At 36.5% G+C, this 13,286-nt stretch overlaps 1 protein-coding gene and 1 non-coding gene across 2 annotated transcripts; one reads left to right on the plus strand and one right to left on the minus strand.

The window, feature by feature from the left end:
- Window positions 1-1,240: 1,240 nt before the first annotated feature.
- Window positions 1,241-10,481, minus strand: LOC148580566 (uncharacterized). Its single transcript, XM_088492263.1, has 2 exons — window positions 9,660-10,481; window positions 1,241-1,306 (listed from the first exon to the last, which is right to left on the minus strand). The coding sequence occupies exons 1-2, from the start codon at window positions 10,479-10,481 to the stop codon at window positions 1,241-1,243; spliced, it is 888 nt and encodes a 295-aa protein (XP_088348389.1).
- A 625-nt stretch (window positions 10,482-11,106) lies between these two features.
- Window positions 11,107-11,210, plus strand: LOC148580567 (small nucleolar RNA R71). Its single transcript, XR_015896944.1, has one exon. It is a non-coding gene; the product is annotated as a small nucleolar RNA R71 (small nucleolar RNA).
- Window positions 11,211-13,286: the final 2,076 nt, after the last annotated feature.

A 13,286-nucleotide genomic window follows, 5' to 3' on the forward strand; every position in this document is an offset into this window, starting at 1 on the left:
TCGTGGGATCGACCCTTACTCACCTGAGGTATTATTTGGACGACCCAGTGCACTTGCCGGTGAAGTTGTGCAAGTTCTAATTTGGCACACCAAGTGTTTGGTGCCGTTGCCAGGGATTGTTCGTGATTGACAACTACTAGTTGTCTTGTTGCTTAGATTAGGTACTTTTACTAGTTTTTCATTTAATTGTTTTCCCTTCTAAATTTTCGAACCTTTGTTTATTTTCTTTAAATTTTTCGAAAATTCATCTTAATCATCTTTTTCTCTTTTTTGAATTTTGTTTTAAATTTTAAGTTTGGTATTTCTTAGTTTTGGTTAATTTTTCTTTTTCTTGATTTTATTTGCTTTCTTGAAAATTGCAATTTCTTTCTTGTTTATCTTTTTCCTGTTTTAAATTAAAGATTGGTGTTTCTTTAATTTTTCTTTTCTTTCTTTCTTTCTTTTTTGAAAACTTCTTGACCTCTTTCTTTTTCTTTATTTCCGAAAAAACTCTTTGAATTACACCCCCATCTCTATTCGTTTTATTTCATACTCTATCTCATTTGATATATTTATTAGTGTTTCTTATAGGGAGTCCTCTGTACACAGAGACTCCCATGTTTTCTTCTCTTATTTTGTTTCTTCTTGTTTATGAGTAAGAACAGGGAAAGAGAACCTCTTCTTGATCCTAATCCTGAACCTAAGATGACCTAGAGGAGGTGTTTGCAACAAGCCCAAGCTTGCAGAGTCGGAGGGAATCTCACGGAATCTCTTGAGCAAGAAGCTGAAAATACAACTATGACAGCTAATCCAAACGCTAGAGGAGACACAAGGAAAGTCCTTGGCTCTTACACTGCACCCACATTTGACTTCTATGGGCGCAGCATATCCATACCTGCCATAGGTGCCCACAACTTTGAGCTTAAGCCTCAACTGGTCACTCTGGTGCAACAGAACTATCAGTTTCATGGACTTCCGTAAGAGGACCCCAACAAATTCATATCAGATTTCCTGCAAATCTGTGATACTGTTAAGACAAATGGAGTGAACCGAGAGGTTTAGAAGCACATGCTCTTCCCCTTTGCCATAAGGGACAGATGACGAGCGGATATTTTATACGCTTTTTGGTGTCATTTTCTTTGTGTTCTCAATTTATTTTATTATGTTATAGTTGGTTTCAATGCAAAATTTACTTTGTGGATACTACTTTGAGCTTTTATGTTTTTCTTATGATTTTAGGTGATTTTTTTGGTGAATTTGGCTAAGTTTTGGAAAAGTCTGATTCAGAGGCAAGGAAAGCATAGCAGATGCTGCCAGATTCTGACCTCTGTGCATTCAAACGGGCATTTTAGAATTACAGAGGTCAAAATGAAGCGTTCTCAACGGCATTGAAAAGCTAACTTTCAGAGCTTTCCAGCAATATATAATGCTCTATACTTTACTTTGGAAATAAAGGCCCAAAATGGTTGTTAAATGCCCAAACTACCGCTTTTCTAGCGTTCAACGCCCCAAGGGGATAGAAGCCAGCGTTGAACGCCCAAGATTGGCGTTCAACACTACAAAGGGAGCAAGGAAGCAGCATATCTACCCCCTATTGGGCGTTGGACGCCCATCCCTCAAGTTAGAAGCCAAGCTCAGCCCAAACACTCACCAAGTGGGCCCAGAAGTGGATTTTTGCACCATTTTACTTTGTTTACTTCATTTTTGTAATTCTTACTTATTAGTTTAGTATAAATAGAAGTAAGATCACTCTTGTAGGGAGCTTTTTGGAACTTTTGACTCTTGAGCTTTTTCACTTTTCGAACATTTCTCTATATAGTATGAGCAACTAAACCTCCTAGGATAAGGTTAGGAGCTCTGCTAATTCCTATGAATTAATACAAGTACTTTTCTATTTCAATTAATGTGTGATTCTATCCTATGATGCGTTATCATTCTTCATCCTTATGAATCTCGATTCTACATGAGTTCTTATAAGTTTTAACCTGGATAGTATTGAGCTACAGCTTGAGGATGCATCATGGGTTCCAACAAAATTATTTGGATTAACTAGGTATGTGACATATAACCCCGTTAGTCAGGGGCAATTGAGGTTCCTGTGGCTCTAAGGATCAACAAAGAGATTGACTTGTGTATGCTTCACCCTCTCCCATATTGATTTAGTCCGTTCAGATGTTTGGTCTGGACCTGAGGAGATTAATGACCATGACCCATGGCTTAATCACTTACAGCCTTGCCATGGAATGAATGACTAATCATTGAAGTAGAGAGTATGACGTGTTAATTCAGAAGAAGTATCTCTGAAGCCTTAAATACAGCTAATTACTGTCTTTGCGTTCGATTGTTATTGCTTGTTTATGCGCCTACAACAAACAACTACTATCCTTCTATTCTCCTGAATAAGATCTGCAGGATAACCACAACTTGCTCTATCCGGAAATTCTCATGGGATTCGACCTTCACTCACCTGAGGTATTACTTGGACGACCCGGTGCACTTGCTGGTTCAGTTGTGCAAATTTAAAAGTTCGCGCACGAAGTTTTTGGTGCCGTTGCCGGGGATTATTTGTGATTGACAAACTAACGGTTGTCTTGCTCCTTAGATCAGGTACCTTTTATTATTTTTCTTTTTGTGTTTCTTAATTTCTTTTTCGAAAAAAAAACAAAAATATTTTCTATCTCTTATCATCTTTTTCTTTTGTTTGAGTCTAGTGTCAATTTTTAAGTTTAATGTCACTTTGGCTTTTGTTCTTTTCTTGAGTCTGCTTGAAAATTGTTCTTACGTTTCTTTTTTGGTGTTCAAAGTGTTCCTGCTATTTTTCTTGTTTGATTTCAAAATTTTTAAAGTTTGGTGTCTTTTAGTGTTTTTCCTTCAAGCTTTTCGGAAATTTGAGTCTTTGATCTTTAAAATCTTTAAGTTTGGTGTCCTTTAGTGTTTGTCCTTCTTAATTTTCGAAAAGTTGGTGTTTTTAATTTCAAAATTTTTTAATTTGTGTCTTGTAGTGTTTTTTATTTTTTTTACTTTTCGAAAATTTTCCAATTTAATTTCAAAAATTTTAAGTTTAGTATCCTTGTTAGTATCCTTATTTTTCTTGCTTATATTTTCTTTAAATCTTTATCTTATCTTTCCTTTATTTGATTTTTACAATTTTGCTATCATATCTTTCTTTTAAATTCAATTTTTAAAAGTTGAGTAATTTGCTAGTTTGCCTTTTTTTGAATTTTAATCTTTAAAATTTTTAAAATTTTAAAATCTTATCTTATCTTCTCTCTCTTTTGATTTTTTTCAAAAATTCAATTTTCAAAATCTTTCCTTGACTTTTTCTTTCTAAACTTTTTAAAATAAAATCTTTTATCTTTAAATTTTAAAATATTATCTTATCTTGTTTCTCTCTTTTAACTTTCTCTTTTCAATTTTTAAATTTCAAAGATTCTTTTCCAACTTCTTACCTTTCAAAAGTTCAAATATTTGCAAAAATCAAATCTCTTTCAAATCTTTTATTTTATTTTCAAATATTCTTAGTTAGTTACTTGTTTGTTTCATCTTAATTTTAAAGATTTGATTCGTTATCATTCTTCTCTGTCTTCTATTTTCGAAAATCTTCTTCTTCTTTCTCTTTCTTCTTTTTTCAAAAACTTTCTTCTTCTTTCCCTTTCTCTTTTCGAAAACTTCTTGTTTTTAAATAAAGACATATTCTTTTCTTCTTCACCTATCATTCTAACAAAGGACCTTTATACTCTAGCATAGATAATCCTTTCTTCTTCTCTTCTTGGTTTCTTTCTTTTTATTTATGAATAGGAGTAGGGATAAAGAACCTCTCATTGATCTAGATTCTGAACCTGAAAGGACTTTAAAAAGACGTCTGCAATAAGCTTAGGCTAGCAGATCTGTAAGGAATCTAACAAGAGCTCTAGAACAAAAAGTAGAAGAAACAACAATGGCAGCTGATGCAGACAATGGGGGTGACACAAGAAAGGTCCTAGGATCCTACACTGTACCCAATTCTGATTTCTATGGGCGGAGCATCTCCATTCCTACCATTGGGGAAAACAACTTTGAGTTGAAGCCTCAACTGGTCACTCTGGTACAACAGAACTGCCAGTTTTATGGACTTCTACAGGAAGATCCAAACAAGTTCCTATTTAACTTTCTGTAGATATATGACACTGTCAAGACTAATGGAGTAAATCTAGAAGTCTACAAGCTCATGCTCTTTCCTTTAGCTTTAAGAGACAGAGCAAGGCTGAGCAAGGCTATGGCTGAATTCTCAGCCTAAGGAAAGCCTAGACAGTTGGGAGAAGGTGGTCAATGGATGCTTGAACAAGTTCTTTCCACCTCTGAAGCTAAGCAAGCTCAGGGTGGACGTACAAACCTTCAGACAGAAAAAGGGTTAATCCCTCTATCAAGCTTGGAAAAGATACAAGCAACTGATCAAGAGATGTCCTCCTAACATGATCTTAGACTGGACTATGTTAGATATTTTCTATGATAGTCTATCTGAGATGTCCTAGATGGCATTGGACAACTCTGCAGGTAGATCACTCCACTTGAAGAAAAGGCTTGAAGAGGCATGGTACGCGAAAGGGTAATTGTTCATTCCCTGGCTACAGCGCCAAAAACTTGGTGTGGGAGAACGTGATCTCCTCTTTTACACAAATCCGCGTAACTAACCAGCAAATGCACTGGGTCGTCCAAGTAATAAACCTTACGTGAGTAAGGGTCGATCCCACGAAGATTGTAGGCTTGAAGCAAGCTATGGTCATCCTTGTAAATCTCAGTTAGGTGGATTCAAATGGTTATGAGGTTTTGACAATTAAAATATAAATAAAACAGAAAATAAAATAGAGATATTATGTAATTCATTGGTGGGAATTTCAGATAAGCGTCTGGAGATGCTTTGTTGCCTCTGAACTTCTGCTTTCCTACTGCCTTCTTCCAACCATGCGTTACCTCCTTCCATGGCAAGCTGTATGATCTTCTCGGATGAAAAAAATCCATATGCGCTGTCACCGCACGGCTAATCATCTGTCGGTTTTTGCTAGCGTCGGAATAAGACCATTGTTGTCCTTTTGCACACTGTCACTACGCCCAACATTCGTAAGTTTGAAGCTCGTCACAGTCATCCCTTCCCAGATCCTACTCGGAATACCACAGATAAGGTTAGGACTTTCCGGATCACAGGAATTCTGCCAATGGTTCTAGCTTATACCACGAAGACTCTAATCTCACAGAATGGAATACTCTGTTGTCAGGAGAGGCAATCATGCGTCGTGAACCAGGAGGCCAAGAGATACACACTCAATCTATTTCAGATAGAACGGAAGTGGTTGTCAGGCACGCGTTCATAAGTGAGAATGATGATGAGTGTCACGGGTCATCACATTCATCAGGTTGAAGTGCGAGTGAATATCTTAGAACAAGAATAAGATTGAATTGAACAGAAGAACAATATTACTTTGCATTAATTCATGAGGAACATCAGAGCTCCACACCTTAATCTATGGGGTGTAGAAACTCCACTGTAGAAAATACATAAGTGAAAAAGGTCTAGGCATGGCCGTGAGGCCAGCCTCCATTGTCTCAAGACCAAACGTTCCAAAGATAGATTATAAATAAATCTCTAAAAGTAGTTTTTATACTAAACTAGTAGACTAGGGTTACAGAAATTGAGTAACTAAGTGCAGATAGTGCAGAAATCCACTTCTGGGGCCCACTTGGTGTGTGCTTGGGCTGAGCATTAAGCTTCACATGTGCATAGGCTATTCCTGGAGTTAAATGCCAACTTTGGTGCCAGTTTGGGCGTTTAACTCCAATTCTGGTGCCAGTTTGGGCATTTTACGCCAAGATGTCTTAGGCTGACTTTGAACGCCAGTTTGCGCCATCAAATCTCGGGAAAAGTATGGACTATTATATATTTCTGGAAAGCCCAGGATATCTACTTTCCAACGCAATTAAGAGCGTTCCAATTGGGCTTCTGTAGCTCTAGAAAAGCCACTTCGAGTTTAAGGAGGTCAGAATCTAACAGCATCTACAGTCCTTTTTCAGCCTCTGAATCAGATTTTTGCTCAGGTCCCTCAATTTCAGTCAGAAAATGCCCGAAAGCACAGAAAAACACACAAACTCATAGTAAAGTCCAGAAATATGATTTTTAAATAAAAACTAATAAAATATAATCAAAAGTGAATAAAATATACTAAAAACTATGTAAAAATAATGCAAAAAGGGTATAAGTTTTCCACTCATTACAACACCAAACTTAAATTGTTGCTTGTCTCCAAGCAACTAAAAACAAAATAGGATAAAAAGAAGAGAATATACAATAAATTCCAAACTTATCAATGAAGATTAGCTTCAATTAGATGAGCGGGACTTGTAGCCTTTTTGCTTCTAAACAGTTTTGGCATCTCACTTTATCCTTTGAAGTTCAGAATGATTGGCATCTATAGGAACTTAGGATTCAGATCGTGTTATTGATTCTCTTAGTTCAGTATGTTGATTCTTGAACACAGCTACTTTATGAGTCTTGGCCGTGACCCTAAGCATTTTGTTTTCCAGTATTACCACCGGATACATAAATGCCACAAACACATAACTGGGTGAACCTTTTCAGATTGTGACTCAGTTTTGCTAGAGTCCCCAGCTAGAGGTGTCCAGAGCTCTTAAGCACACTCTTTTTGCTTTGGACCACGACTTTAACCGCTCAGTCTAAAGCTTTCACTTGACACCTTCACGCCACAAGCACATGGTTAGGGACAGCTTGGTTTAGCCGCTTAGGCCAGGAATTTATTCCTGTGGGCCCTCCTATCCATTAATTCTCAAAGCCTTGGATACTTTTTTACCCTTGCCTTTTGGTTTAAAGGGCTACTGGCTTTTTCTGCTTGCTTTTTCTTTTTCTTTCTCTTTTTTTCCGCATATTTTTTCTTTTTCTTTTTTTTCTTTTTTTTCTACAAGCTTTTTCTATTCACTGCTTTTTCTTGCTTCAAGAATCATTTTTATGATTTTTCAGATTATCAATAACATTTCTCCTTTTTCCATTATTCTTTCAAGAGCCAACAATTTTAACATTCATAAACAACAAATTCAAAAATATGCACTGTTCAAGCATTCATTCAGAAAACAAAAGGTATTGCCACCATATCAAAATAATTAAACTAATTTCAAGATAGAATTCGAAATCATGTACTTCTTGTTCTTTTACAATTAAAACATTTTTCATTTAAGAAAGGTGAAGTATTCATAGGACATTCATAGCTTTAAGACATAGACACTAGACACTAATGATCATGTAATAAAGACACAACATAAATAAGACATAAGGCATAGGAAACGAAAAACAAAAAATAAAGAACAAGAAAATTAAAGAACAGGTCCACCTTAGTATTGGCGGCTAGTTCTTCCTCTTGAAGATCTTATGGAGTGCTTGAGCTCCTCAATGTCTCTTCCTTGCCTTTGTTGCTCCTCCCTCATGGCTCTTTGGTCTTCTCTAATTTCATGGAGGAGGATGGAATGCTCTTGGTGCTCCACCCTTAGTTGTCCCATGTTGGAACTTAATTCTCCTAGGGAGGTGTTGATTTGCTCCCAATAGTTTTATGGAGGAAAATGCATCCCTTGAGGCATCTCAGGGATTTCATGATGAGGAATTTCCTTATGCTCTTGTTGAGGTCCATGAGTGGGCTCTCTTATTTGCTCCATCCTTTTCTTAGTGATGGGCTTGTCCTCTTCAATGAGGATATCTCCCTCTATGGCAATTCCGGCTGAACTGCATAGGTGACCAATAAGATGAGGGAAGGCTAACCTTGCCAAAGTAGAAGACTTGTCCACCACCATGTAGAGTTCTAGGGATATGATCTCATGAACTTCTACTTCCTCTCCATTCATGATACTATGGATCATGATAGCCCAGTCTACAGTAACTTCAGACCGGTTGCTAGTAAGAATTATAGAGCGTTGGATAAACTCCAACCATCCCCTAGCCACGAGTTTGAGGTCAAGCCTTCTTAGTTGAACCGGCTTGCCTCTTGAATCTCTCTTCCATTGAGCGCCTTCCACACAAATGTCCCTAAGGACTTGGTCCAACCTTTGATCAAAGTTGACCCTTCTAGTGAAAGGGTGAGGATCTCCTTGCATCATTGGCAAGTTGAATGCTAACCTCACATTTTCCGGACTAAAATTCGAGTATTTTTCTTGAACCATTGTGAGCCAATTCTTTGGGTTCGGGTTCACACTTTGGTCATGGTTCTTAGTGATCCATGCATTGGCATAGAACTCTTGAACCATTAAGATTCCGACTTGTTGAATGGGGTTGGTGAGAATTTTCCAACCTCTTCTTCGAATCTCATGTCGGATCTCCAAATATTCACTCCTTTTGAGCTTGAAGGGGACCTCGGGGATCACCTTTTTCTTGGCCACAACTTCATAGAAATGGTCTTGATGGACCTTTGAGATGATTCTCTCCATCTCCCATGACTCAGAGGTGGAAGCAATTGTCATCCCTTTCCTCTTTCTAGAGGTTTCTCCGGCCTTAGGTGTCATTAGTGGTTTTGGAAAACAAAAAGCTTTAGCTTTTCCCACACCAAACTTAGAATGGTTGCTCATCCTCGAGCAAAAAATAAGAAAGAAAGGAGTATAAGAAGAAGAAATGGAGGAGATGGAGGGGGGAGTGAATGTAGTAATGTGTATGTTGTGTGAAGATGAAGGTGGTAAGGAGGGGTATTTATAGGGTAAGGGAGGGGTATTCGGCCATGTGTGGGTGGGTTTGGGAGGGAAATGGTTTGAATTTGAATGGTGAGGTAGGTGGGGTTTAATGATGGATGGATGTAAGTGGTGAAGAGGTTGTAGGGAAGAGGGTAGGATTTGATAGGTGAGGGGTATTTGGAGAAGATTTAATGTGGGATTGGTCAAGGATATTTGGGGAAGAGTGTTATGGAATGGTGTGAAGAGGAGAGAAGAAGAGGTGGGGAAGGTAGAGATCCTGTAGGGACCATAGATCTGGAGGTGTCAAGGAATTTAAGTCCCTGCACCATTCTGGCATCTAAACGCCCATTGTATGCCAAATTTGGCATTTAACGCCAGCTCTGCTACCTTTCCTAGCATTAAACACCAGCCCTGCTACCTTTCCTGGCGTTAAACGCCAGCCAGATCCCATCTCTGGCGTTTAACGCCAGCCAGATGCCAGACAGCCATTTCTGGCGTTAAACTCCCCGAGTGCTGCCCATTATGGCGTTTAACGCCCAGAATGTTGCCAGGCTGGGCATAAAATGCCCATTCTGCTATCCTTACTGGCGTTTAAACGCCAGTAAGCCTGTCCTCCAGGGTGTGCTATTTTTAATGTTGTTTTTCATTCTATTTTTGAATTTTTTATTATTTTTTGTGACTTCACATGATCATCAACCTAAAAAAAACATAAAATAACAATGGAAAATAAATAAATATAATTAAATAACATTGGGTTGCCTCCCAATAAGCGCTTCTTTAATTTCAATAGCCTGACACTGAGCTCTTAGAGAGCTTCACAAAGACTCAAAGCTTGATGATGGCCTCCCAACACCAAACTTAGAAGTTGAGTGTGGGGGCTCTGTTTGACTCTGTATTGAGAGAGGCTTTTCATGCTTCCTCTCCATGGTTACAGAAGAAGATCCTTGAGTCTTAAACACAAGGTAGTCCTCATTCAATTGAAGGACTAGCTCTCCTCTGTCCACATCAATCACAGCTCTTGCTGTGTCTAGGAAGGGTCTTCCAAGGATGATGGATTCATCTTCATCCTTCCCAGTGTCTAGGATTATGAAGTCAGCAGGGATGTATAGGCCTTCAACCTTCACCAAGACATCCTCTACAAGTCCATAAGCTTGTTTCCTTGAATTGTCTGCCATCTCTAGTGAGATTCTTGCAGCTTGTACCTCAAAGATCCCTAGTTTCTCCATTACAGAGAGAGGCATGAGGTTTATCCCTGACCCCAAGTGACACAAAGCCTTTTCAAAGGTCATGGTGCCTATGGTACAAGGTATTAAGAACTTTCCAGGATCCTGTTTCTTCTGAAGTAATTTCAGTTGAACCAGATCATTTAGTTCATTGATGAGTAATGGGGGTTCATCCTCCCAAGTCTCATTACCAAATAACTTGGCATTCAGTTTCATGATTGCTCCTAGATATTGAGTAACTTGCTCTTCAATAATATCTTCATCCTCTTCAGAGGAAGAATACTCATCAGAGCTCATGAATGGCAACAGTAAGTTTAGTGGAATCTCTATGGTCTCTATATGAGCCTCAGATTCCTTTGGTTCCTTATTAGGGAACTCCTTGGAGGTCAGTGGACATCCATTGAGGTCCTCCTCACTGGAAATCACTGCATTTCCTTCCTCACTAGGTTCAGCCATGTGGGTTATATTTTTTGGATTCTTTTCTGTATTGCTTGGGAGAGTACTTGGAGGGATTTCAGTAACTCTTTTACTTAGCTGACCCACTTGTGCCTCCAAATTTCTAATAGAGGACCTTGCTTTAGTCATGAAACTGAGAGTGGTCTTAGATAGATCAGAGACTACAGTTGCTAAGTAAGAGTGGCTCTACTTAGAATTCTCTATCTGTTGCTGAGAAGATGATGGAAAAGGTTTGCTATTCCCAAACCGTGCTCTTCCACCATTATTATTATTGAAGCCTTGATTAGGCTTCTGTTGATCCTTCCATGAGAGATTACGATGATTCCTCCATGAAGGATTAATGGTGTTTCCATAGGATTCTCCCATGTAATTCACCTCTTCCATTGTAGGATTCTCAGGTTCATAAGCTTCTTCTTCAGAGGAAGCTTCTTTAGTACTGCCTGTTGCAGCTTGCATTCCAGACAGACTCTGAGAAATCATATTGACTTGCTGAGTCAATATTTTGTTCTGAGCCAATATTTCATTCAGAGTATCAATCTCAAGAACTCTTTTCTTCTGAGTTGTCCCATTATTCACAGGATTCCTTTTAGAAGTGTATATGAACTGGTTATTTGCAACCATTTCAATGAGTTTCTGAGCTTCTGCAGACATCTTCTTCAGATGAAGAGAACCTCTAGCAGAGTGATCCAATGACATCTTGGACAATTCAGACAAACCATCATAGAATATACATATGATGCTCCATTCTAAAAACATGTCAGAAGGACACCTTCTGATTAATTGCTTGTATCTTTCCCAAGCTTCATAGAGGGATTCACCTTCCTTCTGTCTGAAGGTTTGGACTTCCACTCTAAGCCTACTCAATTTTTGAGGTGGAAAGAATTTTGCCAAGAAGGCATTGACCAACTTTTCCCAATAGTTTAGGCTATCTTTAGGTTGTGAGTCTATCTATGTCCTAGCTCTATCTCTTATAGCAAAGGGAAAAAGCATAAGTCTGTAGACCTCAGGATTAACCCCATTGGTCTTAACAGTGTCATAAATTTGCAAGAATTCAGCTAATTAAAGTCAATGAAACTTGCAATTCTGCTGCATCAGAGAAACTAATTAAGGCTTAAGCTCAAAGTTTTTTTGCTTCAATTGCATGAATTGAGATGCTCCTTCCATAGAAGTTAGAAGAGGCTGCAATAAAGTCACCAAGCATCTTCCTTGCATCTCCACCATTATTGTTGGTTCGACCATCTTTTCTTCTTTTTTGAAAAATTCTGTCAGGTCCTCTCCAGAGTGTTATGCTTTAGCTTTTCTTAGCTTCCTCTTTAGAGTCCTTTCAGGTTCCGGATCAGCTTCAACAAGAATGTTTTTATCCTTGCTCCTGCTCATATGAAAAAGAAGAAAATAGAAAAGAATAGGAATCATCTATGTCACACTATAGAGATTCCTTTATGTGAGTAGAAGAATAGAAGAGTAGAATGAAGAAGAGAGAAGATGAAGAATTCGAACACAGAGAGGCAGGAAGGGTTCGAATTATAAGAAGAATAGAAGTGTTAGTAAATAAATAAATAAATAGAAAGAGATGAGAGAGAGAGAGAGAGAGAGAGAGAGAGAGAATTCGAATTTTAAATTAAAATAAAAGGAAAATATTTTTGTTTTTATTTTAAGTATTGGTTAGTGTTCGAAAATATTAAAAGGAATAAAATAAAATTAAAATTTAAAATAATTAGTTAATTAAAAAGGAATTTTGAAAAAGTGGTGAGGAGTTTTCAAAAATTAGAGAGAGAAGAGTAGTTAGGTGGTTTCGAAAAAGATAAGAAATAGTAAACTTTTAAAAAAAATCAAACAAAAAGTCAAGTAGTTAATTGAAAAAGATTTGAAAATCAATTTTTGAAAAGATAAGATGTTAGAAAAGATTTTAAAATTGATTTTGAAAAATATATGATTGAAATTTATTTTGAAAAAGATTTGAAAAGAAAATTAAAAAGATTTGATTTTTGAAATTAAAGTTGATTACTTGACTAATAAGAAACTAAGAGATATGATTTTAGAATTTAAAGATTGATCCTTTCTTAATAGGCAAGTAACAACTTGAAAATTTTTGAATCTAAACATTAAATGTTAGCATTAATTTCGAAAATATGAAATAAAAATAAGAAAAAGATTTTGAAAATCAATTTTGAAAATTTTCGAAAATAAAATAAAAAAATGAAAAAGATTTGATTGTTGAAAAATATTTGAAAAAGATAGAATTTTTAATTTGAAATTTTGACTTGACTAATAAGAAACAATCAAATTTTAAAACTTTTGACTAAATCAATTCAAAATTTCGAAATTTATGAGCAAAATAAGAAAAATATTTTTTTTTTATTTTTGAGATTTTAATGATGAGAGGGAAAAACACAAAAATGAAACATGACATAAAAATTATGAATCAAAACAAGAAAAATATGCAAGAACACTTTGAATGTCAAGATAAACACCAAGAACACTTTGAAGATCATGATGAACATCAAGAACATATTTTTTTGAAAATTTTTAAGAAAAGAAAAACATGCAAGACACCAAACTAAAAAATTTTTAAACTTTAGATACTAATAAATAAAAAATGCATATGAAAAACAAGGAAAGACAGAAAACAAGAAAAATGTAAAGATCAAACAAAGACAATCATCAAGAACAACTTAAAGATCAATGAAGAACACATGCATGAATTTTCAAAAATTTTAAGAAAATTAAAAAGATGCAATTGACACCAAACATAAAACTTGATTTTATGATTTTATTAAATTTTTTTGTAATTTTTTGAAAATTATTTTGGAAAAAGAAAAATAAAGAAATTCAAAATTTTTAATAAGAATTCCAGGAATCCTGCAATTTTAGTCTAAAGCTTCGGTCCAAAAATTTAGACATGGCTTAATAGCCAGCCAAGCTTTGTGTGAAAGC

Source organism: Arachis ipaensis, chromosome B10, assembly GCF_059453495.1.
Source record: "Arachis ipaensis isolate K30076 ecotype BB chromosome B10, ASM5945349v1, whole genome shotgun sequence".
Classification (NCBI taxonomy): domain Eukaryota; kingdom Viridiplantae; phylum Streptophyta; class Magnoliopsida; order Fabales; family Fabaceae; genus Arachis; species Arachis ipaensis.